General features: G+C 45.4%; 7 protein-coding genes across 7 annotated transcripts; 2 read left to right on the top strand and 5 right to left on the bottom strand.

The window, feature by feature from the left end:
• Positions 1-1,766: 1,766 nt before the first annotated feature.
• Positions 1,767-3,353, top strand: LOZ57_000194 (uncharacterized protein; the record flags this gene model as incomplete). The annotated part of the gene is made up of 3 exons (XM_049249302.1): positions 1,767-1,829; positions 1,997-2,843; positions 2,902-3,353. 3 exons carry the CDS (start codon positions 1,767-1,769, stop codon positions 3,351-3,353), a joined length of 1,362 nt encoding a protein of 453 aa, XP_049111496.1.
• Positions 3,354-6,603: 3,250 nt separating this feature from the next.
• On the bottom strand, positions 6,604-7,161 carry LOZ57_000193 (uncharacterized protein; the record flags this gene model as incomplete). The annotated part of the gene is made up of 1 exon (XM_049249301.1): positions 6,604-7,161. One exon carries the CDS (start codon positions 7,159-7,161, stop codon positions 6,604-6,606), a length of 558 nt encoding a protein of 185 aa, XP_049111495.1.
• Positions 7,162-8,309: 1,148 nt separating this feature from the next.
• CCH1 (calcium channel protein) lies at positions 8,310-14,907 on the bottom strand (the record flags this gene model as incomplete). The annotated part of the gene is made up of 6 exons (XM_049249300.1): positions 8,310-8,868; positions 8,898-9,235; positions 9,290-10,056; positions 10,107-10,773; positions 10,830-13,175; positions 13,231-14,907. The coding sequence occupies 6 exons, from the start codon at positions 14,905-14,907 to the stop codon at positions 8,310-8,312; spliced, it is 6,354 nt and encodes a 2,117-aa protein (XP_049111494.1).
• Positions 14,908-15,581: 674 nt separating this feature from the next.
• LOZ57_000191 (uncharacterized protein) lies at positions 15,582-17,027 on the bottom strand (the record flags this gene model as incomplete). The annotated part of the gene is made up of 3 exons (XM_049249299.1): positions 15,582-16,134; positions 16,297-16,871; positions 16,977-17,027. 3 exons carry the CDS (start codon positions 17,025-17,027, stop codon positions 15,582-15,584), a joined length of 1,179 nt encoding a protein of 392 aa, XP_049111493.1.
• A 364-nt stretch (positions 17,028-17,391) lies between these two features.
• RPL6 (60S ribosomal protein L6) lies at positions 17,392-18,279 on the top strand (the record flags this gene model as incomplete). Its single annotated transcript, XM_049249298.1, has 3 exons — positions 17,392-17,523; positions 17,710-18,045; positions 18,127-18,279. The coding sequence occupies 3 exons, from the start codon at positions 17,392-17,394 to the stop codon at positions 18,277-18,279; spliced, it is 621 nt and encodes a 206-aa protein (XP_049111492.1).
• A 383-nt stretch (positions 18,280-18,662) lies between these two features.
• Positions 18,663-19,685, bottom strand: LOZ57_000189 (uncharacterized protein; the record flags this gene model as incomplete). The annotated part of the gene is made up of 2 exons (XM_049249297.1): positions 18,663-19,181; positions 19,257-19,685. The coding sequence occupies 2 exons, from the start codon at positions 19,683-19,685 to the stop codon at positions 18,663-18,665; spliced, it is 948 nt and encodes a 315-aa protein (XP_049111491.1).
• Positions 19,686-20,065: 380 nt separating this feature from the next.
• LOZ57_000188 (uncharacterized protein) lies at positions 20,066-20,879 on the bottom strand (the record flags this gene model as incomplete). Its single annotated transcript, XM_049249296.1, has 3 exons — positions 20,066-20,294; positions 20,360-20,538; positions 20,589-20,879. 3 exons carry the CDS (start codon positions 20,877-20,879, stop codon positions 20,066-20,068), a joined length of 699 nt encoding a protein of 232 aa, XP_049111490.1.
• Positions 20,880-20,897: the final 18 nt, after the last annotated feature.

Here is a 20,897-nt window from a genome sequence, read left to right as displayed (position 1 = left end):
TTCACACGACATTACTCTATTAGGTTTCAATGATTGAAACATGTACAATCCCTTTACCCTCAGTACCTCCCTGTCAGGCCAACTGATTCTTAAATTATCAAAATGTAGCTATTAGTTATCTTAGATCCAGTTTCTCTATTGTCCCCTTGAGAGTTGTACAAGTCTCTCTGCCCTCACTAACACCAGCTCCGTTATAAGCTGGGTTAATTTAAACCAACTATTGGGTGGCATTACTTAACTGGTTCCCACCAAAGATTTTTAATTGAGGGTCCTGTGTAGAACGGCACATTATTAGTTAATGCTGTCTCTAGAGTAGCATCTTTACCATGGCTGCAATAAAAGAGTTTCAAATATTATATATCATTGATATACCTCTAAAAGCCTTTAGATAACATTGTCTGGGTAGCTGTGGTTTGATAAGTGATGTGTGTTATATATACAATAATTGAGGATATATACTCCGTAGTAGTTTTTCTGCGCGCCGAACCCGCATGGTCTAAGCGATGCTCGCAACTTCGTCAGGCCATCCAGCTATGCTAGTTACTCCGCAACTAGTAGTTAGTTGAGCAATTTAGCAACCGCAAAATACTAATTGTCAATTGATAATTAGTTTCCAATTTCCAAATGTCATACTCCATAGACACATATAAATAATAAATATAGTTTATGTAAAGTTCTAAATATATTCAAAGTTAATTAATATAACAAGTTTAACAACAAATACTAAAAAGTACACTTCTTTGTTTTCTTTATGTAAAAACAGTAAAATTTAGAATTTAGAATTTTATAACTAAATAGCAATTGAAAATTTTAAATCATCGATGGCTGACTCAAAATTAATGAATCAGTGATATCAAATGTGAAAACTTTAAATTTATAATTTATTAAACATTAAAAATATAAAGTAAAATCAGTAAATAGTAAATAATAAATTAAGATTCAATATAATAGGTGTAAAGTCTATATACTATATATGAATCATTGAATACTATTTATCAATATATTGATACATAAATTTGACTATTTTAATGAAAGAATTACCTTATTCAATATTGAGAAATACATTGATACAAACCATACAATAAATAGTAAAAATCAAAAAAGATTGAAAAGCTAAAATTAAGTTATTTGAAATATTAAAATTGACATTATTATAGTAATATAGACTACATTACTTTAATGATTAATCTAACTTGCAGGTTAACAAATTTACAAATTTACAATGCATCTAATGATCTAAGCATGCTGCATGCTGCAGCTACCTGCTTGGTTCATCATCAGCTCTTAGCCTCTTACAATTGTACTTAAAAAGTTAAACTTATTTTAACATTTCCATTTCCAGAAGTCTGAAAATCAACTAGTCTCTGCAAGTACTCAATCTTTTAACTTTCAAGTTTTAATAAAATCTAACATTAATTCTTCAGATTTCTCAGTTCTGACATTCTCACAAATCAGTAGTAAAAACTTTGTATCTTTCATCCTTTGAAATATCAGCATTCAGTGCAATTATTTCATAGAATTGTGCAGCTGTGCTCTTACTTCTCAATTTTAACCCTTGAGTTTTTTGAAAAGCTTTATTCAGAAACCAAAATTACAACCAAGTTAAAACGCAACATCATTGCAATCTGCTCTGAAGACTTAGTCAGTAACTGAGTGCTGATTGTTTGTCAAGTCTGAAGAGGAGGCGGAATTTGTGTGATATTTATATTGCATGGAAGTAGAAGACTGCTTTTCTGGCTTGAAGAACTTGGTGGCAATTTCATACAATGGTGATTGATTTGACTACCGAGTCAGTGTTAAAAGATAAGCCACCTCAAGTCGCTCTAAAGGTATGAAAAAGCCTTCCAAAATTTTATGTTATTTCTATCCAACTCTATCTGCAGCATGACTGTCTCAAGGCACCATGCTTTGGTATAAAGGCAGCTTATCCTCATTATCTTTTGACCACAGCAGCGCGACTACTTGTTTTTCTGGATCTCCACGCTAACTATTTTAGGCAACTCAAACGCCCACCCAGAGACGCGACGTATTCTTTACAGCATTGCGGCAGAAAGGAATTCATCATGAGGAAAAACTTATTGCCTTAAAATCATCTCTTCCATTACGAAAACCATCACCGAAGTGTACCGCTGGAAATTCCATCTCATCCAGAAATTCATCCATCTCATTGAAGATTGATAGTGGTCGCTTGGGTCGAAAACGCCGACTTGAAAATTTACTGGAAAGTCCCTCTGGCGCTTTTTTGCTATCTTCCCTACCTGAGCATCATGGTCTTAGCAATCACTTCTGCGTCGATGACGTGAAGAAGACAGCTTCTGGCATGTACCCCAAAGCTAAAGCAGTTAAACGAGAGTCAGTTAAACTTCACCGTGGTTCTCAGGAATTTCAACATTTATCTCTCGCCACTCAAAGCAACCTAGTTTTGCAGGAGCTCTATGGTGAAAAGCTTGCATCTATCAAGGGTCCTCCTGTCGCTTTTACAAGTGTCCAAAACACACGCAAAATTGACTTTAACTTTGAGTTCATCGAGCGCTATAAAATACACGAAGATGTTCAGCAAGTTGACTCCAATTTTAATGCCGGGTGCTACTGCTTGGGGAAGACTTGCAATCTTGAAAATTGTTCCTGCCTCTCTTTTGCGTTGGGTAAGGAGCAGGTAGTCATTCCCTATAAGATGGGAAAGAATGGCGTCGTTGTTTTGCACGAGGATTTTATGAAACGCACACTAATGATTTATGAATGTTCCTTTCTGTGTAACTGTGCCAGTAGCTGTATGAACAGGGTTGTTGATCGGGGGAGGACAGTGCGCCTTGAAATATTTCAGACAGAAAACCGAGGATTTGGTAAGCACAAAGGCCCAATCCTAAGCTCAGTAGGCCCCATTTCTTACTTGAATGATAGGACTGAAATCACCTGATCCAATTCAATTTGGCCAATATATTGATTCCTACTGTGGGGAAGTAGTGACAAAGTCCACGGTTGCTCGCCGCGAAAAAGCTTTTCCAAACGGGGGTGCCAGCTATTTCTTTGATCTGGATTTTTGGGACAATGATGAAGCTTATATTGTTGATGGAAAAAAGTTTGGTTCTATTACTCGGTTTATGAACCATTCTTGCAAGCCAAACTGCAAAATGTTCTCAGTCTCCCATAATCATGCCGATGATTCCGTGTTTGGGATGGCTTTTTTTGCATTATATGATTTACCCCCTGGTACAGAGCTAACTTTTGACTATGACCCATCTTGGGAACAGGACATCCAAGGAGGAATGCATGAAGTGAACCCAGAAGCAACAAAATGCTTGTGTGGAGAAAAGACCTGTAGGAGAGTGCTTTGGACATATCAGAGAGGCTGACCTTCAGAATCTGGCATTATGGAATTGTCAAATCAGGAATCTTTGATACATTGGCCCATTGGGATGAGAAGATTAAGAGACTTGAAAAGTTGAGCTTTGCTCAATGCAATGGTGAGGTATCTACCACTGCTACCAGTGAACTAATGCCATTATGTGCCATTATGATGTTGAAACTTGAAAGCTTTATCTGAAAATTTAATTTTCAATGGCATTAGCTTATGAAGTGTTTACTATTAAATAAATTGGGTTTGGGCCCAAGGCCTTCAGCTCTAATATTCTAATATGATTTATCCATGATTCTATGGATCTTTGATATAATGATATTGCAAAGTACTTTACTACTGTACTATTGTACAATGTACTACAGTACTACAGTTGTACAAGAATGAAGAAATAGTATATTAGTATTTGTTAAACAAGTTAGTAGAGACTAGATACTAATATTTAATAGTTTTTATCAAGTTTTGAAAAATGGTGAAAGAGAAAAAAAGTCTACTGATAGTCTGATTTATAAATTTGTGTTTGTAACTTTGTATTCAATGGATCATTCTATAGCACTCTACTATGAGAATAGAGTTATTCAAAAATGGCAGTAACATGTTTCCAAAGAACCAAAACGCTACCCTAATTTCCTAATCTGTTACAAGTTACAACTTGCCACATCAAAAATTATAGTACTGTGATTGATCTAATATATGTTAAACTTTAGTAGCCTACAATGATTTAAGACAGTGTTTAATCAGCTTATTCAAGTTATTCTTAATTACGGAGTACTCATTCACTACTCCGTCTCCCTGTACTCCGTACTCCATAATTAGCCCAAAATTAAATTCAACTTCAGTAGCTTATGATGAGATAACACAGATCCTAGCTTAATCAGTTAATTCTTGAGTACAGGTCCAGGTTGAGAATAGGTGAAGGGCGAAGGTTTGTGCCCTTTTTGCCTTCGAGTCTTCGAGAATCGTGGTAGAGCACTAAGCAGCTATGCAGTACGCCGGCTACTAGCAAGAGCTAAGCAGTGAACGAAGTGAGCGAGTTGTAACTACTCGTGATTGATAATTCGTGACAACTTACTCCGTACCATCAAAATCCTCTTACCGCCATCGGTCTAAGTCTAGGTATATTGAACTTTACTAGTTCCTAATGGCCTTCTAAGACAGTAGTCAATTCGTACGGAGTACTCTGTGTTACTAAACCTTGTGACGGTCGCCTTTTTAGTTGAATGGTTTAGTCGTCTGATACGGAGTACCTTAATCGGCCATTCCTTGATTACTAATCGGATTGAGAACAGCTTCTTTTTGCTTAGTACAGAATTGTGGTAAAAGGAGCACTTAGCAACTATTGAAAGAGTGGAAGAGTGAACAAAGTGAGCGAGCTCTGGTGTATTTCGTATTGGTAACATTGACGCGTCTAGATAGGAGATTAAGCGCGGCGGCTAACTCAACCGGAATCAATCGTCTTGGCGTAGAGGCTTAATCTTATATGCCCTTTGCCCCGTGTTCATAGGGGCGGCAGGGTAACTGGAAACCTCCTTTAACCCCGGCTCAGAGTTACGGAGTATGAACATGTCATACTATGAGGAGCTGTTTATGATAATTATTGAATGTTGGCATGATTGGAAGGCTTCCACAATCCTCTAGGATACTTTCCTACTAACTCGGTGTTTGGTTGTCTATATATAGTATAATATTTAGAGACTAACTCTTTCAAGGCGAGAATTCCTAATTTCTTTACTTTATTACTTTCATTAAGATGAAGGAACGGGCTAAGTTCTAACCATTATTGATATAGTTAAGGGTTATGGGCCGCTGGACCTAAATTCGACATGTTGCCACACACAGGTTCCTTCTTCAAGAACCAAAGATATTTCTGGGAGACAATACTCTATGCACTCTATGCGGCGAATAATCACCACTTTTCCAGCTCCAACTTGGGAGTTGAAGATATTTAGCCAAGAAGCTTATATCAGATGAGTGCGATGTCGCTAACATCGTTTTTCTCAATCATGCCTCTTCCAGCGAAAGAAAAACATTTTCTAGCCATTATTATTATTATTATTATTCATTATTTTTTTATGGGCTCTCTTGCAGCCTAATACTATGGAGAGCCACTCATGAGTCGTCCCGTAGATATTGTTTCAATATGTTTTCTTTCACCAAAGGTAAGCGGTATCTAGGGCCGGAAGCCTTGCTGATATGGGCTCCTAAAAAAGGCCTCTTAAATCGAAGGCAGCCGGGGGGCTAAGTGCAAGGCGATTATTGTTAGCGTGCAGGCACCGATTACTGTATGGCAAGAAAAGTAAGCGCGGCACAAAAACATAGTAGGCCGAATCTCCTGTTGTCTCAAAAATGGGATTCATCCTCAACAATGATTGCCAGGTGGAACGGCCCTCCATCTGCTTCTCGGGCAGGTTTCGCTCCCCATCTGCCGGGTGGCCAGGCAGTCCCGGTAGCCCTGGAACTTTGAGCAACAACATGAAACATTCCTCTTGGGGTCCGAGACGTGAATCATTGTTAACTGACTACCACAGAATAGGGAGCCAGCCGAGTTTAGGCTGAGTAACCAGGGTGAAGCAGGTTGGAGGTTTTTATTGTGCATTTGTGGCCGCAAAGCATTGGGTGCTGGGGGGTGACAGAGCAAGGATTCTTCGTTCACGTCGCGGAGCACCAAGATTCTGTGAAATGGAACATCCCGACGGGCTGAAAGGCGGACCGGCGATGACAGCGTCACACTCATCCTTTTTAGAGTCAAATAATAGGTATTATTTGCTCGGACCCCAAGCCTTGGTTCTCGCGGTAACTGGTAAGCTAAACTGGACTAGTGACAAAAAACGCAAAAACCTGGCCGATAAGCGGTTTAGCAGCTTAGCAAGTCTCACTAAGGTTAGAATCTAGGATCTCCTTGAAACGCAAGTGATCCAGCACAGTAGCAAGAAATCATCGCCCAGACATGTTTTCTAGTGTTATGTTGAGGCCTCCTGAGCCAGAAATCCACGAGAGGCACGATGGGGCAGATTTACAGGACAAAAAGTAGCATCGATTCGCTGTCTGATGGTATATACACAATATAGATACATAGGCAAGATATAGGCACAACCCTGGACTACCCGGGGTTAATAAAAGTATAGAGAAATATTAAAAAGTCTTATCGATAGTATCTGGGTGCCGTTTCGGGCCAGGAATCTCCTCGACGGTTTTTGAATAGGAAAAAAGAGGTGTACGGCTTGAGAATTTCGGCCGCATGATTTTGATCATGCAGTTCCTTCCATTACTTCAAATATGCCTCCCATAACGTATCGCGGGGGTTGGTGAATGGGAGTCGATGCCGAGCGGGTATTGCTTGTTGTATTCACCCGATTGTCCAAGACTTTGCTTTCCTCCTCAATCATATCCACGAGCGCAGGCATAGGATCTACCGGGCGCGGCTCCATTAGGCCCAGACCGCGCCGTTCAATCTCGTCTCCAAAGCATCGGGAGCGCTCCTCGCTGAGAGCGAGGTCGACGGCAGACGGGCGGCGACGGAGAAGCAGACTGGACAAGCGGAACGAACTGTGAGAGTGCGAGGCAAACGAATTTCGGCTGCGGCTACGAGCCCGGCGAATGAACGGGCCAAACGCATGGCTGCGAAATGTGCTGATGGGACTGGAGGTGGGCGAGCATGTTGGGCTGGAGGTGGCCGACGTGAGCGGGCTGCCGCGTTCCGACTCGGAGGGATTAGAGGAGTTATAGGAGAATGGGTTGCGGAGAGGGCTGAAGTCAGTCCAGGGCGACGGCAGTAGATCGAGGGTGTCTCGTTTGGCCTCCGCCATGTTCGATTTGGAGTTGGGGATGGTTGGGAAAGGTGTGGCGGAGCCAGGTGTTCACAAGGCAATAATGCTTAGAGATTAGGCGGGCCGCAGCAGCAGGACGAGGCGCAGGGCGGGCGTATAGGCAAGATATCTATGCGGGCAAAAGATGGAGATGCTGGCGTAGGACTGCAAGCAGTAGCGATGTCTGCGTGTATCCAAGGCCAGCGTGGGATCGCGAGAGGAAAGGAAGGAAAACGACGGATCGACCGCGCAGAAGAGAGAATCGCCGCAGGGCAGCTGCCAGCAACAATGACAACAACGACAAGCACAATTGACAACGACAACAGACGGGAGAGCGAACGACTAGAAGAAGCGAGCGAGAGCGACACAGCGGGCCTAAAGAAGGACGGGCGACGGCAGGGATGCAGCGGGCTGGGGGGGAATTTGGCGGGCGGGCGCAGGGAGGTCGGCCAGCTAGCGGGCGGCCTAGTCTGTCTCAGCCGGGCGGAGGCGAGACGAGACGAGACGTCATGGCCGACCGGCCAGCTCGCCGTGAAGCGCTCGTCGGGGATCTGTCGCAGCCATGTCGCAGCCCGTCAATGCGAGGCCGCTCGCGGGCGGCGACTGGGTGGTTGAAGCGGTCCCATAGCTCTTCGACGAACTAGCTAGCCGACGCTCGCGATCACTCGAGACAGGCACGGCCAGGCTTTCTACGCGCGATAATTGAGGCCCAGACGGCGGTTCTACTGCAGGGAGGAATCACGATCTATCTGGTTACTGCGCTTCCAACACAGGCGGCACAAGGACACATGGCCGGCGGCGGAACTAAAGTAGCATGAATGACAAACCTCCGCCGCCCCGGACCCGGTAAATGCAAAAAGAAAGCAAACAAAGAGAGAATACATGAAGCGGCCGCAGTCCTGGGAGTCCATGCGCAACGGCTGGCAGTCTGGGGCTGTCGATACGCCCGCTACTCCTGAAACACCCGTCCAGCGCTGGCCCCTCTCCGCTCTCATGCCTATCATGTTCGCATCAAATAATCATATGGAAATACATGGTATCTTCTCTTTTTTCGCTCGTCGCCAATGTTCAACAGATTCACCCGCCGTAAGAAAAAACTGAAGAGAGAAAGCAAAAGTAAAGGAGTAGTTAACTATGTAGGAGTAGGCTCATTCGCCCTGGGATCGACGCCGGGTGAAACTGCGCCGAATACTCTCACCCCAGACCGAATTGTCGAACGAGTCCATCACCCCTTGAACACTCACGGAACTGTTGGCCCGTGACCGGCCGCCAGCAACGTCCGTGTGGCCTGGGTCACCATCGCCCAGCGTCGTTCGATGGGGTGACAGCGACCCGATTTGAGACCATTCTGAATGGGTGGGCGAAAAGAACGGATCCTCCGCGGACTGTGTAGTATCGACACGAAGCCCACGGCTGCTGCGTTCCGACGTTCCCGATCGGTCGCTCGTGGGTGATAGCATCGATGGAGACGGTGCCCGGCTCTGTGTGCCCTCGGACACTGCATCTTCGGGACCATCGTCCTCGACGTAGATCTCCGGTACGGAGAACTGCGGCACCTCCACAAGACGGGAGTTATGCTTGAACTCTTGATGCCGGCGGAACCGACGAGACCAATACAAGGTGTTGAAAAACCCAACCACTATGCTGCGACGGACTGCCTCATCAACACGTTGAAGCCGGGCGCGTCTTCGCAGAAATTCTTCAAGCCTAGAATAATTCCAATTAGCAGAGTAGACGCAATCCAGAGAAAATAAACTCGCCTTAAGCTCTTGCTGTCGTTAATGACATTGTAATGAGCAAGAATCATAAGACAAGATGTGAAAGAAATCCCTCGTTCGGGGTCTGCGGAGACGAGAACCTCTTCGTAGAATGCGTTCAGACGGGCGCGTCTCCTTCGAATTTCCGTGACCGGCAGCCCCTGAAGCACCCGGTTCAGTGTCTTGAGATCAATACAATCCGTCGATTTGGCCCGTGGTTGCTGAGAGTGGCGGCGATTGAAATTACATTGCTCAAGTATATGCCCAACAGTAAAGTCGCCGTCATAAACTCGCATTTCGAATACGCCAGAGAGTTCCTAGGAGTATGTTAGTCAATTCCAACCGTTCACAACAAAATAGCAACAGCGTACCCCGAGAAGTCTTGGAAACTGCTCCTTTGAAATGTATCCAGACCCGTCTGGATCAAACGTCGCCCATGCTTCTTTATACCGACGAATCTCCTCTCTGCTGATGGCGTAAAGACCACTACTCCTCTGGTAGACATAGGAAAAACTCTCGAAAATAAGGGACACAAATAGAGAAACAAAAATGTACATGCTAAGAATATTCCAAGAAATAAAAAGTGTACGGGCCCAGGCTTTGCTCCCACAATCACTATTGAAGAATTCGGTGGCCGCGGTGCAGTAAGGGTATTCCATCGTCGCAAAATCTTCCATGAGTTGATTCCAACCCTCACCACAACTCATCCGGAATAGAAGAATCAGTGCTTTGGGGACGGTTCTGAAATTGATATTATTATTCTCGCCCTCGCCAAATTTCGTAAGTCCGAATATCTGCGTCAAGGCAATCGCATAGACAAGAAATAAAACGAACCAGGTAGTTAGTAAGTTGAAAATTGATGTCAAACTTGCTGCGGCAGTCTTGAACAACTGGTCAAGCTGGTTGTTTCGCGGAATAATCATAAGCGTTATGGAAACCAGGAAAAGTTTATGTAGCTGCATAAAAGCACGGTTTTCATGACCGATGATGGAGAGCAGAGTAGTGACAAAAGTGCCTGACACCGCAGCCACTGAATACAGATCCCAGGAACTCCGGCGAAACCGAGGCCAAGTCAGCCCAACAAGGCGGATGACAATATTAGCGATGTAAAATAAAGTCAAAACGAAGAAGAGAGCATCTGATAATGTCAGCCAAAGGTATTACAGTGTAGGAAGGGTCGAATATTACCTCTTGTCTTATCCCACCACAGCTTTGAGGGATAGAACTCCAAAACCAGCAAGAATAAATGAATGAGGAGAAGGGTAGTGATTGTCCTGGCCCAGGCGCCATGCTTTTTAACAGCTATCCTGTAAGACCATGCCTTAAATTTGCTGCTTTTCTTATCCACAGACCTTTTGGATGGAGATATCTGTCTTAATAATTTTCGTAGCTCAAGCCACGATCGCTGTTCAGCGGTCAAAAATGCCACGCCAGTCTGCTCTGTGTAGTTTCGCATAAAGACGGAGACAAAAAGTGTAAGCACGAAGACAGCGCCCAAAAGGTTGAAAACGACAAAGAACAGCCCGTTGGCCTGAGAAGTGAGGGGTTTTGGTTGCCGTCCGACACCAGTGATGCTCATAGCACTCCATAATACATCCGTCCAGCCTTCTTGAGAGACGATTTGGAAGAGAATAAACAATGAGTCCCCGAATGTATCAAAGCTGTAGAACGGGTTGTCGACCGATCGGGGAGCTAATACCTTCCAGGCAAATGGCGAAGCAGTGTATTCTCCAACACAATGGCTAAGAGAGTCGTAACCAAAATCATCATCGTTGCACTTTTTCATCTTACCATTGAAGAGGTTTAAGCCGTATATAGCAAATGGTACCAGAAATCCCATAGAGACAAATGCAGCCTAGAGTATGAAATAATTAGAGGTTAATCAAATTCAAGGAAGTGAGCACTACTGACTGAAATAACTTTCCAGCCGCCTATGATGATGACAGAGTGGAATGTTTCTCTCGCACTATCACTGACATTAAGCAGCCGTAATGCCCTCAAGGCTCGAAAAGCCCCGACAACACGAGAAACATCCCCATTCCTGGACAATGAAGCGATAACATTTATCCAAAGGGTGACTAGAACAACGCCGTCGATAAACCCCCATGAGCCCCGAAAATAAGCATTCGGAGTCCAGAAGAAGCCGTCTGCGATGACCTTGATAAGTGTTTCAACAGAGAAAAGAATAGCGAACCCAATATCGGTCCAGACAAACCAGCTCGTGACCGCAAAATGGTTTCTCTGGAAATACGCCCGTTGGTACAAGGGGGTGGCAATGCATGCTATCAGAACCATGGCAACGATAGCAGCATAGATAAACGCTGAAAATGTATACCACACGGGTTTGTAAGGGTCAACGCCTTCAATGCGAGTGTTACCACGCCCTGGGCCGACCATCCGTTGACAAAGGCGACGGATGGGATTAGTAGGCTGAAAAAGAAATAGCGAAACGTTATATCTTGGATATCTTTGCAAGTACTTTCGCTGGGCCTGTTTCCTTTGCTCAGATGCGGATAGCACTTCCTTGGCCATTGCGGTAGGATCTAACTCATCATAATCTCTTGAGATTTTTAGCTTTGAGTAGAAAGGATTGGGTTCACGGTTCATGATTCGGCTTTTCAGTTTGCTAAAGAATGTTGCAAAACGTCCAGGCTGGGCGGGCTCTGAGGATAAATCCGGAGCCTGGCTTTCTGTTTGTCGTAATGGAACTGGTTCATCAAGAAACTCATGAACAACGGCATCTTTAAGAAGCATCTCAAGGGCGGCTGGTCCATGGTCAAGGGGGTCGCGATACCTCTGCTCATTACGGCCAAACCTGAAAATAGACGAAAGTGCAGGGTTTCCTGAGGAAGAAGCATTGAGTTGCTTCTGCTGTAAAAAAGCTTTTACTTGATGAAGTCGTTTTTCATCTTCTGAAACGTCAAAGCTCTCTTGAATGACCGCAATAAACATATTCAGCACAACAAAATTGGCCAGAATAAACCACATTATAAAAAAAGATGCGGATATCCACGCAGTTTTCCATGGCGCACTCGAAGCCGTGGAATTATACAGAATCGATGTCCAGTTCTCGCTCGACAGGATCTGATACATTCCTAAAAATGAATTATAAATATTAAAAAAGGATACCCGGACTATTTCGCCGTCATCGGTCTTTCTTGGGATCACGTCACGGAAAAGGCGAACCGCGAAAATAGCTGTTAGAAAGGTGATAAGAAACACGAAGAGGATTAAGTTCAATAATCCGACGACATTACCAAAAACTGTCATGATAAGGGACCTAGTCAGGGAGAAGGCGAGAATCACGCGATAGATCCTCAAAATCTGGAAAATAGATAGGGCGGCATAAGTATTGTCGGAGTTGTGAATGAATGGTAGCTGAATTATTGCTGTTGCGACAGCCAACATAAGGTCAAACCAGTTCTGAATATTTTTGAAAAAATTTCTCCAATCTGCTGCAAATCGGAAAAGTATTTCAAACACGAGAATAACCGTCACTGCAAGTTCTATCGAATTAATTAAGTAGCGGACCCCAGATCCCGTCGATGAGCTTCTCATTCCCTGGACAATCAAATCCAAGACTATCAACGATATCCAGAGCCAATACGTTTTGGAGTATACGCGTTTCAAAGTGCTAACGCGCTTTGGGGTCTCTTCTTCGGGTGGGATAACATCTATATTATCGGCGGTGAATGCGCTTCTTTTGCTCTCTTCTCGGATGACTTGGAAGGAGGATGTTATAACGGCGATCAACAGATTGACAAGCCATAAACTCAAAACAACAAAGCTTGCAATGAAAAAGACAGAGGCAACAAGATAGTCACTGTCAGTGGTGTAGTAAAGGAGATCAGTGAAGGTATTCGAGCTCATAACGACAAACACAAGCTCGAGAGAATGGGCCACGTTATCGAAACTAATGGTTCCACCGTAGGGATTGGTTCCTTCTACACAAAGTGAGCCTTGAGGACACAAGTAACCCTTCGGTTTTGTTGCGCCTGGAACCCCATTTGATAGAACCCAAGGTTTAGCAACACCGGTGGTATTGTCTAGATGTCCCCCGCAGAATTGAATACCATCAGGAGCGTTATTCATGGTAAAATTCCGTACGTTTTCTGGGTCTACCCAAACGCAGGACCGCTGGAGGCTAGATTTGAAGCTTTGAACACCGATGATGGCGAAAAGCAGCCAAAAGAAACCGATAAAGAAGGCGACATTAACAAGTAACGGCGCGGCTTTTTTAAGACTTCGAAGGATAACCTATTGTAATTTAGATCGATTGAAGAGGTGGGGCCTTAGAGGGAGTGTGAATTACCGTGGTGCCATTTGTTAGAGCAAGTAAACGCAAGATTCGGAGACTACTAAGCATTCGAAATAGGAATATATGCCGGCTCGACTCAACTGCCATCAGAGAAAGAACAAAGGATATCCAATATGAGATTACAGCGAGGAAATCAAGCCTGTTAAAAGAATGACGTAAAAATGCTCGTCGGGCAAGTCTTGCACGCTGTCGGGCTGCCTCATCGCCATCATTAGTTTGGGGTTGAATGCTTGTAAAAGACCGTAATACGGACATTTGGCTATCCAATGGATTTGTCTTTTTAGTTGACAGATGTCTATGGGGCATAAAGAGCTCTCTCCCTTTGATAACAAGGGCATTTCGAAGGCCATTTGAACGATCCAAAGTGCTGTATTCTTGGGGATTAATGATGAGGCCGGACACAATTATTCTGGCGGCTAACTCAAAGGTATAAATGACGAAGATAACTAAGAAGGCATAATCAAATGCAGTGTCTCCCCATTTTCCGGTCTTGTTGTCGGCCTGAAACGACGACTCGACTGCAAGAAGAACTGTCTGAATGATGATAAGAATAAGAATTGTCGGCTCCGTGGCAGGATGGATTAATATTTCACATAATATCTTGCGTAGTTTATTTCCGGATGAAAAGATCCCTAAGGCTTTCCCTTTTAGTGGGTTGATTGGGACCGGACTGCTTTCGTGGTGTACTGAAGGCCGCTTTTCGGGTGTATTTTCTTGAGTCTTCCACGAACCATCCGTTCTATCGTGCGCATAGTCCGTCATGGCTGGTAAAGAGGGCGGTCCTTCCAAACGCGCAGTTTTAAGCGATGATTTTCTTCTCAATGACTGCTCGACCAATTCAGGCTCATTACTTAGGTTTACAACGCGTTGGGACATAATTCTCATCATAGAGCCCGCACGGGATAGAGCTGAGCTGGAACTGGCGGGAGACAAGCGTCTCGATCGATGGGAACTTGGGCGTGACGACCTTGGTGGGCTATCAAAGCTGCTATTTCTCCTGCCCAGCCCACCCTCCAGGTGGGGTAAATCATCTCCAAGGTGACGACCGGAAGGGGCATCTGCAAATCGCACACTCTGACCACTGTGGCTACTAAAGCTCTTTTTCCGGTTGGTAGGGGGCTCTGTAGCGCCACTTATCGGTTGTAGATATCTTCGGTCAGTCAAAGGGGTCCTATCACTTTCACTAGCGTCCACTGGCGACGACACATTCTCGTTGAAATACTCGGTTTCCATCTGCGAGAGGGAAGCTAAATTATCCGACTCAGAATATCCGTAATTATGGCCTCCAATGTTGTCCAGTCGTGAATGGACATGAGGGCTCTGTTCGCGCGGGACGTATGGTATATGCAAATTAGGTCCTCTCTCGGGGGTCCGAGGAAGCCCTCCACCGCTTGAATTGGCATCTTGTGACAAACTAATTGTCTGGAATCCATCAGAGCTGTCTGCAGGCGCCTGGCCCGGCGAATCCTCTGCGAGGCGTTCATATCTCCGAGGAAAGGACCTGCCACTAAGTAGCGAGCGTCTTATATGGCCCTGGGCATCATCAGACCTTTGTAGACCATCTCCGGTATGGTGGGTGGCCGCTGCGCCGGGAGGACGTGACAGGTCTCTTAGTGGGATAGGCTGGTTATCACTATTAGGTTCGCGATTACCGCCGCCCGATGAGGCCATTTGTAAACGTCTGTCACCGGATACCAATCATCGCCGCTTTGCCTATTCAATTGGTTCTGTCAGGGGGTCTCCCAGGTACCTTCTAAGATTGCTTGAAGGTTTGTAGCGAGAATCGTGCAGAGGACAGTTCACCGCGCAGGCGCGTTCCACGGGGAGGATCTATCAGGGTAGGGACAATTATGCGCTAAACATCAATACACAGCAGCGGACAGTATGAAATGAGTATGTTATATGTTATGTAGTTCTGGGTGTGGTCTGTCTTGCTGGCATGTTTCGGGATACCTGCGTTGATAGGTCTTCGCCCATAAATTACAGTGACATCGCCGTACAGGTGTCGTCATGGGATTTTGCCGTAGGATTTGTCTCCATACAGTACGCGCTAGTATTGACAGCTGGGGGCGGCTCATTTTTACGATAAGCCTTGCGGAAAATCGGACGGAACGCAGCCTGCACCCACGATTTTTGACAACGTCGACAGGGGTTGTTCATTATTGGGAGGGGAAAGGCGATTTCACTGTAACATGTTGGAACTTCTTTTCTTCATGAGACATCCTCCTGTAGCACTAGCAGAATCTAAGTTTTGGTTCGAATCGCGCACTTGATATAGGGTGCCAAGGGATGCTAACATTATCCATGCCGCTGATAGTAAATACTTTGTACCATATCGTAGCAGACTAATCCGTCTCCATGCTGTCTTCTCGATCCGTCTTTTTTTCAACATGGCGCTTTACACCATTCAAGAATGCCTGCACAGCTTCTCCACCTCCCAATGGAACGCCTCCACGACGCATAAATCCCCCATTCTCCACCTCAATTTGTAAAGCATCACTGATGCTGGGAAGTCCACCATCTCGTAACGCTACGGTTAGGCTTCCAAGGCTCTGTGCGAACTGGGGAGACCGAAGGACCCTCCGCAAAATACTCTTTTTCTGATCAAGGTCCAAATACGCCAGCGCATCTTTGGCTTCTTGTGGGCTAACTTCGGCAGCAGGTATTTTAAGTCCTAACTCTAGCATTAATAATGTGGATGGAAGAAAGGTTAGTAAATTATCAATCTCGTTCATATCTGCTGATTCTACCAGGGGCAATGTTGACAAAGGTGGGAGGAGTTCATTGAGTGTGGTGAACACCTTTTCAGTGGGTTCGGGGTGGGAGGCGTCATTATTTCCCTGAAGCGAGCGCAGGAGATTCTGGACGACCGCAGATGGATCTGAGCTACCTGCAACACTGAAGGAATTCTATCAGCAACAGAATGTTTTGGGTAGGTGAAAAAATGAATACTCCGGTTGTCTAAATCACTGTCCAGACAAGAAGTTCTGTAATGGCCGCAATCTAGAGCTAGAGCAACAACTTCCCACCCATATTGTAACTGTAGAGAGTAATACCTACGCTCGTCCACCATCTGCACCGCCCTCTCTTGCCTGTTCACCTTCCTCCCGGACATCCCCACCTGTAGCACCTGGTCCCGCACCACCACCGCCTGGTCGATAACGATCTGGACTGTGGTCAGTGCCCTCGACGTCTTCCATAGTCTCGTCGTCATCATGGTCTTCGGTTCTTGGTAGGCTTGCAATCTCCGCCTGAACGTCAATATCTTCGCCTTGGAGTAGTCCATTGACAATGTGGCCCAGTTTTAAGTCTCGGGCACTAAACCATGCTGGATTTCCGTGTTCGTGTTGGGTTTTCGATTGTAGCCAGAAGAGAAACCTCTGGGAGCTTGAGGAGAATTTGAGAACATATATCCTACCATTCGTTGGGCGATTTCGATTAAGGGGATTTTCAGCGCTGGTAGGTTTATAAGGTGTAAAGGTCGCATCCATTGGAACCATTACAAGATCCAGTTCCGGTTCGTCGAGGGAGACAGCTCGAGGCCGCCAGCAGAAGTGAACCAGATCATCTTCAGAGTACAAGTAAATATAGCCTGGTGTTTGCCTTGGCTTTACTGTGGGGGGTGTGACAGAGGTCTAGGTAAGAATTAGTACAGTCAAGAAAGCTTGGGTATTCTTTGTGGTGCTGTTCGCTCATGAAGCATCCTCTGGAACGTCATCACACTAGATGGGGCGACTCACATCAAGCTCGCAAAGCCCTGCCTTGAAGGTTATGATCGGAGATATCGACATGGCGAGCACTGTCTAATAGAAAAACATGCAATGTGCCCTGAAACTGCTGTCCCAGAGTCCAACTACCAGCCACGAAGAGAATCACACTACTTGGTGATGATGATGTTGATGAGGCAAAGGTATTTGGGTTCGGATGAAGCTCCGCACCCCACACGGTGATTGGCTGCATCCCGCACTAGCTCCGGATTAGCACTAGCGCCATTCGGCTAAGCAGTAGGGCACTGTAACCCACAAAATCATCTTCGAGTGTGCGTTTGGGCGACCCAAGTCGATTCACCGTCAACTCCCGCAACTCCCTCCGTCGACAACCCGGACACGCCCATTCCTACGTTCTTTTCCAAATACCTTCGTCACAGCAGCCAATATGTCGGCGACTTTGGACTCAAAGTCTGTTGGCCAGACGAAGAAGTTTGGAAAGGGTGAGAGAACGATCCCACACCCCAGCCAAAAGGCCTCAAAGTGGTATCCTGCGGTCGATGAGCAGCAGCTGAAGAAAGTCAGTATACACCATTTTTGTCTTTTTTTGCAGTATGTTTTTCGCGCATCGTGCGCGCGTGGCTACATATCAGGCTTGCCAATACCGAAATATCAAATATCACAGCGCGCTTCCCATACAAACAAGCAGAGATTGTTTACTTCTTGGAGGTTGAATAAAAATAGCTGACTGTGCCTATTGCTGCAGGTCCGTAAGACCGCTCATCCCACAAAGTTGCGACCCAGCTTGAAACCGGGCACAATTCTCATCCTTCTCGCTGGCCGCTTCCGCGGAAAGCGAGTCGTCCTACTCAAGCACCTGGACCAGGGTGTTCTTCTCGTTACCGGTCCTTTCAAGCTCAACGGTGTTCCTCTTCGACGGGTAAATGCTAGATATGTCATCGCCACTAGCTCGACAGTTGACCTGAAGGGGGTGGATTCCAAGACTTTAGAGAAGGTTTCTCAGGCCGACTACTTCACCCGTGAAAAGGCTGAACAGAAGAAGGGTGAAGAAGCTTTCTTTAAACAGGGAGAAAAGCCAGAGGTATTTGGGCACCTTTAATTCATTATTTGATATTTTGAGCTTGTATTTGGCATGGGAAACTAATCTTGCAATTCGTATCAGAAGAAGAAGGTTGCTAGTGCACGCGCTGCCGACCAAAAAGCCGTAGATCAGACTCTCTTGGCCACTATCAAAAAAGAACCTTTCCTTGCTAGTTACCTCGCCTCCACTTTCAGCCTACGATCGGGAGACAAGCCTCACGAAATGAAATGGTAGATATGCGGGTTAGGGGAGCTACGGTTTAATGGTCTTCTTTATTTGTATGCGAGAGAGGGAAATTTGCGACACTTCCTTAAATACATTTGTACACTTATGCAATTGCCATAGGTGATCTCTCTATTTTGAAGCACCTGTATTGCAGGGAGGGGCCAAATAGTTACTCGAAACTGGCAATACAAAACTTCGCCTTCAAGTTCTTTCTGCTCCACATGAGGGTGTCTACTAGCAGATGTACCTCTTTGGCCGTCCAATCATTTAATATCACTGTCGAGTGTTATGGGCAGAGGTCATTTTATTTGATTGCCTCACTGTTGCAAAATTATCGTTACATACTCTTTCAGTCAAAAAGCATACAAAACATGTCCAAAGAAGCTCCGTGTCTATGAATCTACCGTTTTTCTGGTGCGTCTCTTAAAATTTTTTACTTTCCTTCTTGACTTCTCCATCAATCTTTCAGCCAACTCATCAACATCAACGTCCTCCATGTCTTCTAAAACGTCGTCAGCAACATTGTCCCCAATAGCACTTCCAAAAACCCAATCCATGATACCCCATGGTGAATAATTTCCAGTGCCACCACTAGAGAGGTGTGCTTCCACTCGTTTCGCAATCCCTCCGATAAAGAAATTCGTAGGCATTGCTTTGTAACCCGAATATGCGAACGTCTCCTCTAAAGATATAGTTGAAAGATAAAGGATGTATGTAAGTAGGTGGAAGCGGAACATCGCGGCTGGAAGGAAAGTTGGGAGAAATTTCGACAAGAGATATGATGCGGGATGGTCGTAATGTGCTGTTAGAGGATAGGGAGTGTGTAGTGAATGATACCATGTATTATGGCACTTCGAGACATGAAGATTGGGCCAGTGAAGGACATAGCGATGGATGGTATACTCAAGAAGCTAAATAGCGCAGCTGGTTCAGTTTCCAGTTCCATCTGGGGACAACACCAGAAATATTACAGAAAAAGCACGTACCTCACGCCCCAGCAAACCCCGCAGGAGGTCTTTCAGAATGCCCCAAGGCAGTGGTAGACGCGTCGATACCTTGATCGCGCTCTTGATGCCCAATATTCTGGTCAATCCAAATTCCACGGTCGTCTGAACAAGCAGCCCAAGTAATAGATTCAGGACTGCGCACGCAGCGACCTTGATCTCTTTGCCGCTTCTTCTTCTTCTTCTTCCTCCCGTCGGTAGCCCATACGCACCTTGAGCTTTCAGCACTTGAGCAGCTGAAGGCACGAGAACATCAAAGAGGAAAAAGAGCAACGAGGGAATTAGGAAAAAAAGGAGTCGCACGGCAATAGTTCCAACAATTTCGACCTTTAGTGGCGAGTGCGACAGCACTAAGGTCGTCCATGTTATGTAGAAAAACAGAAGATTGAGGCTGGTCCCATAAGAGGACATGACAGGGACTAGCATGAAGGACAGCATCGGCAACGAGAGTAGGGCGCCCATTGCATTGTGGACAGGAAGAGGCTCGCGGGCTATAAAACTAGCTATGTACTTGACTAACACAAATACAGTGTCTTCCTTGCCTCGTTGCCTCTGGCCATCCAACCAAAATGCTGTAGCTGATGTCAATAATGTATGTATTTACATACAGCCTTCACCTCAAGAGTACTTTGAGACGCGCAAGTCAAAAACTGGTGTGTTTAGCTAACTAGTTACGGAGTACTTCGTACGGAGTACCTATTGCGTCATTTGACTTGATCAGTAACTAGTTAACCCCATGTTTTTCCGCCCCGAGTCCTCTCGGCGGATTGCTACTTTGTACTCCGTACACCTCACAACAGCCCTTCATTCACTTGAAATGCTTTCCAAAATTCAAAAATCATCTGCAGCATCACTGCCACATCTCCAGCCGGATCTCCACCCTTCCAGGATAGCTCCAGAAGGCTCAACTGCCAAGCAACTTCCGAGAGGAGCCCTATGGAGCTTATCTCTGTTATATCCGTTACCCAGTTTAAGAAGGCCTCGAAAACTATAGGCACACTTGGATCGGTCGAGAAAATCCTGTATGATCTCGTCAGTTTCATCCCACAAGCTTTAACACCAGCACGAGTGTACAGAATGCCCACATCTTGATCAACCATAGCAATGTCTGTCGATGCTGCATTATTGTACGGAAGACATTTGTAAATTGATGCCACCTTTGTTCCCACTGAGTTAGAGGCTTAAGGTCAGGCCTCGAAGATGCAAGTTGCATGCCATAGTTAACCGCGGTTTGTTCGGCAATTGACCAAGCGCGGTCATGCATCTAACAGGAAAATCAGTATCAATCACACAGGGCATAGATTAGATTCCCACATCACAGTCAACAAGTTTTCCTGTCTTCCGTTGGTCCAAGAATGTCGCCCATTTCGATGCTGCGGGATTACCAGCCGTGCTATTAGAGTATCCCAGCGAGATCGCTGCTCCACGTTGGATAGCTTCTAACCCCACCGCATTGACCAAAGACATAACAGTTCCTTGGGTTCCTAAACCCCTTGTAACAAAAAATCCTATAACAGCCTCAATTGCGTTGAACTGGTTCTCAGAACCGAGGTGACTGAGTTTCCGCCTCGTCATATATTGAATAAATTTCAAGCGATCGATCATTGCCATTGAATCGAGGTC

The sequence above is a fragment of the Ophidiomyces ophidiicola genome (genome assembly GCF_022830035.1).
Source record: "Ophidiomyces ophidiicola strain CBS 122913 chromosome Unknown scaffold_1, whole genome shotgun sequence".
In the NCBI taxonomy this organism is placed as follows: Eukaryota; Fungi; Ascomycota; class Eurotiomycetes; order Onygenales; family Onygenaceae; genus Ophidiomyces; species Ophidiomyces ophidiicola.
Note: the sequence above shows the minus strand (reverse complement) of the source record. Positions and strands in the feature narration are given on the sequence as shown.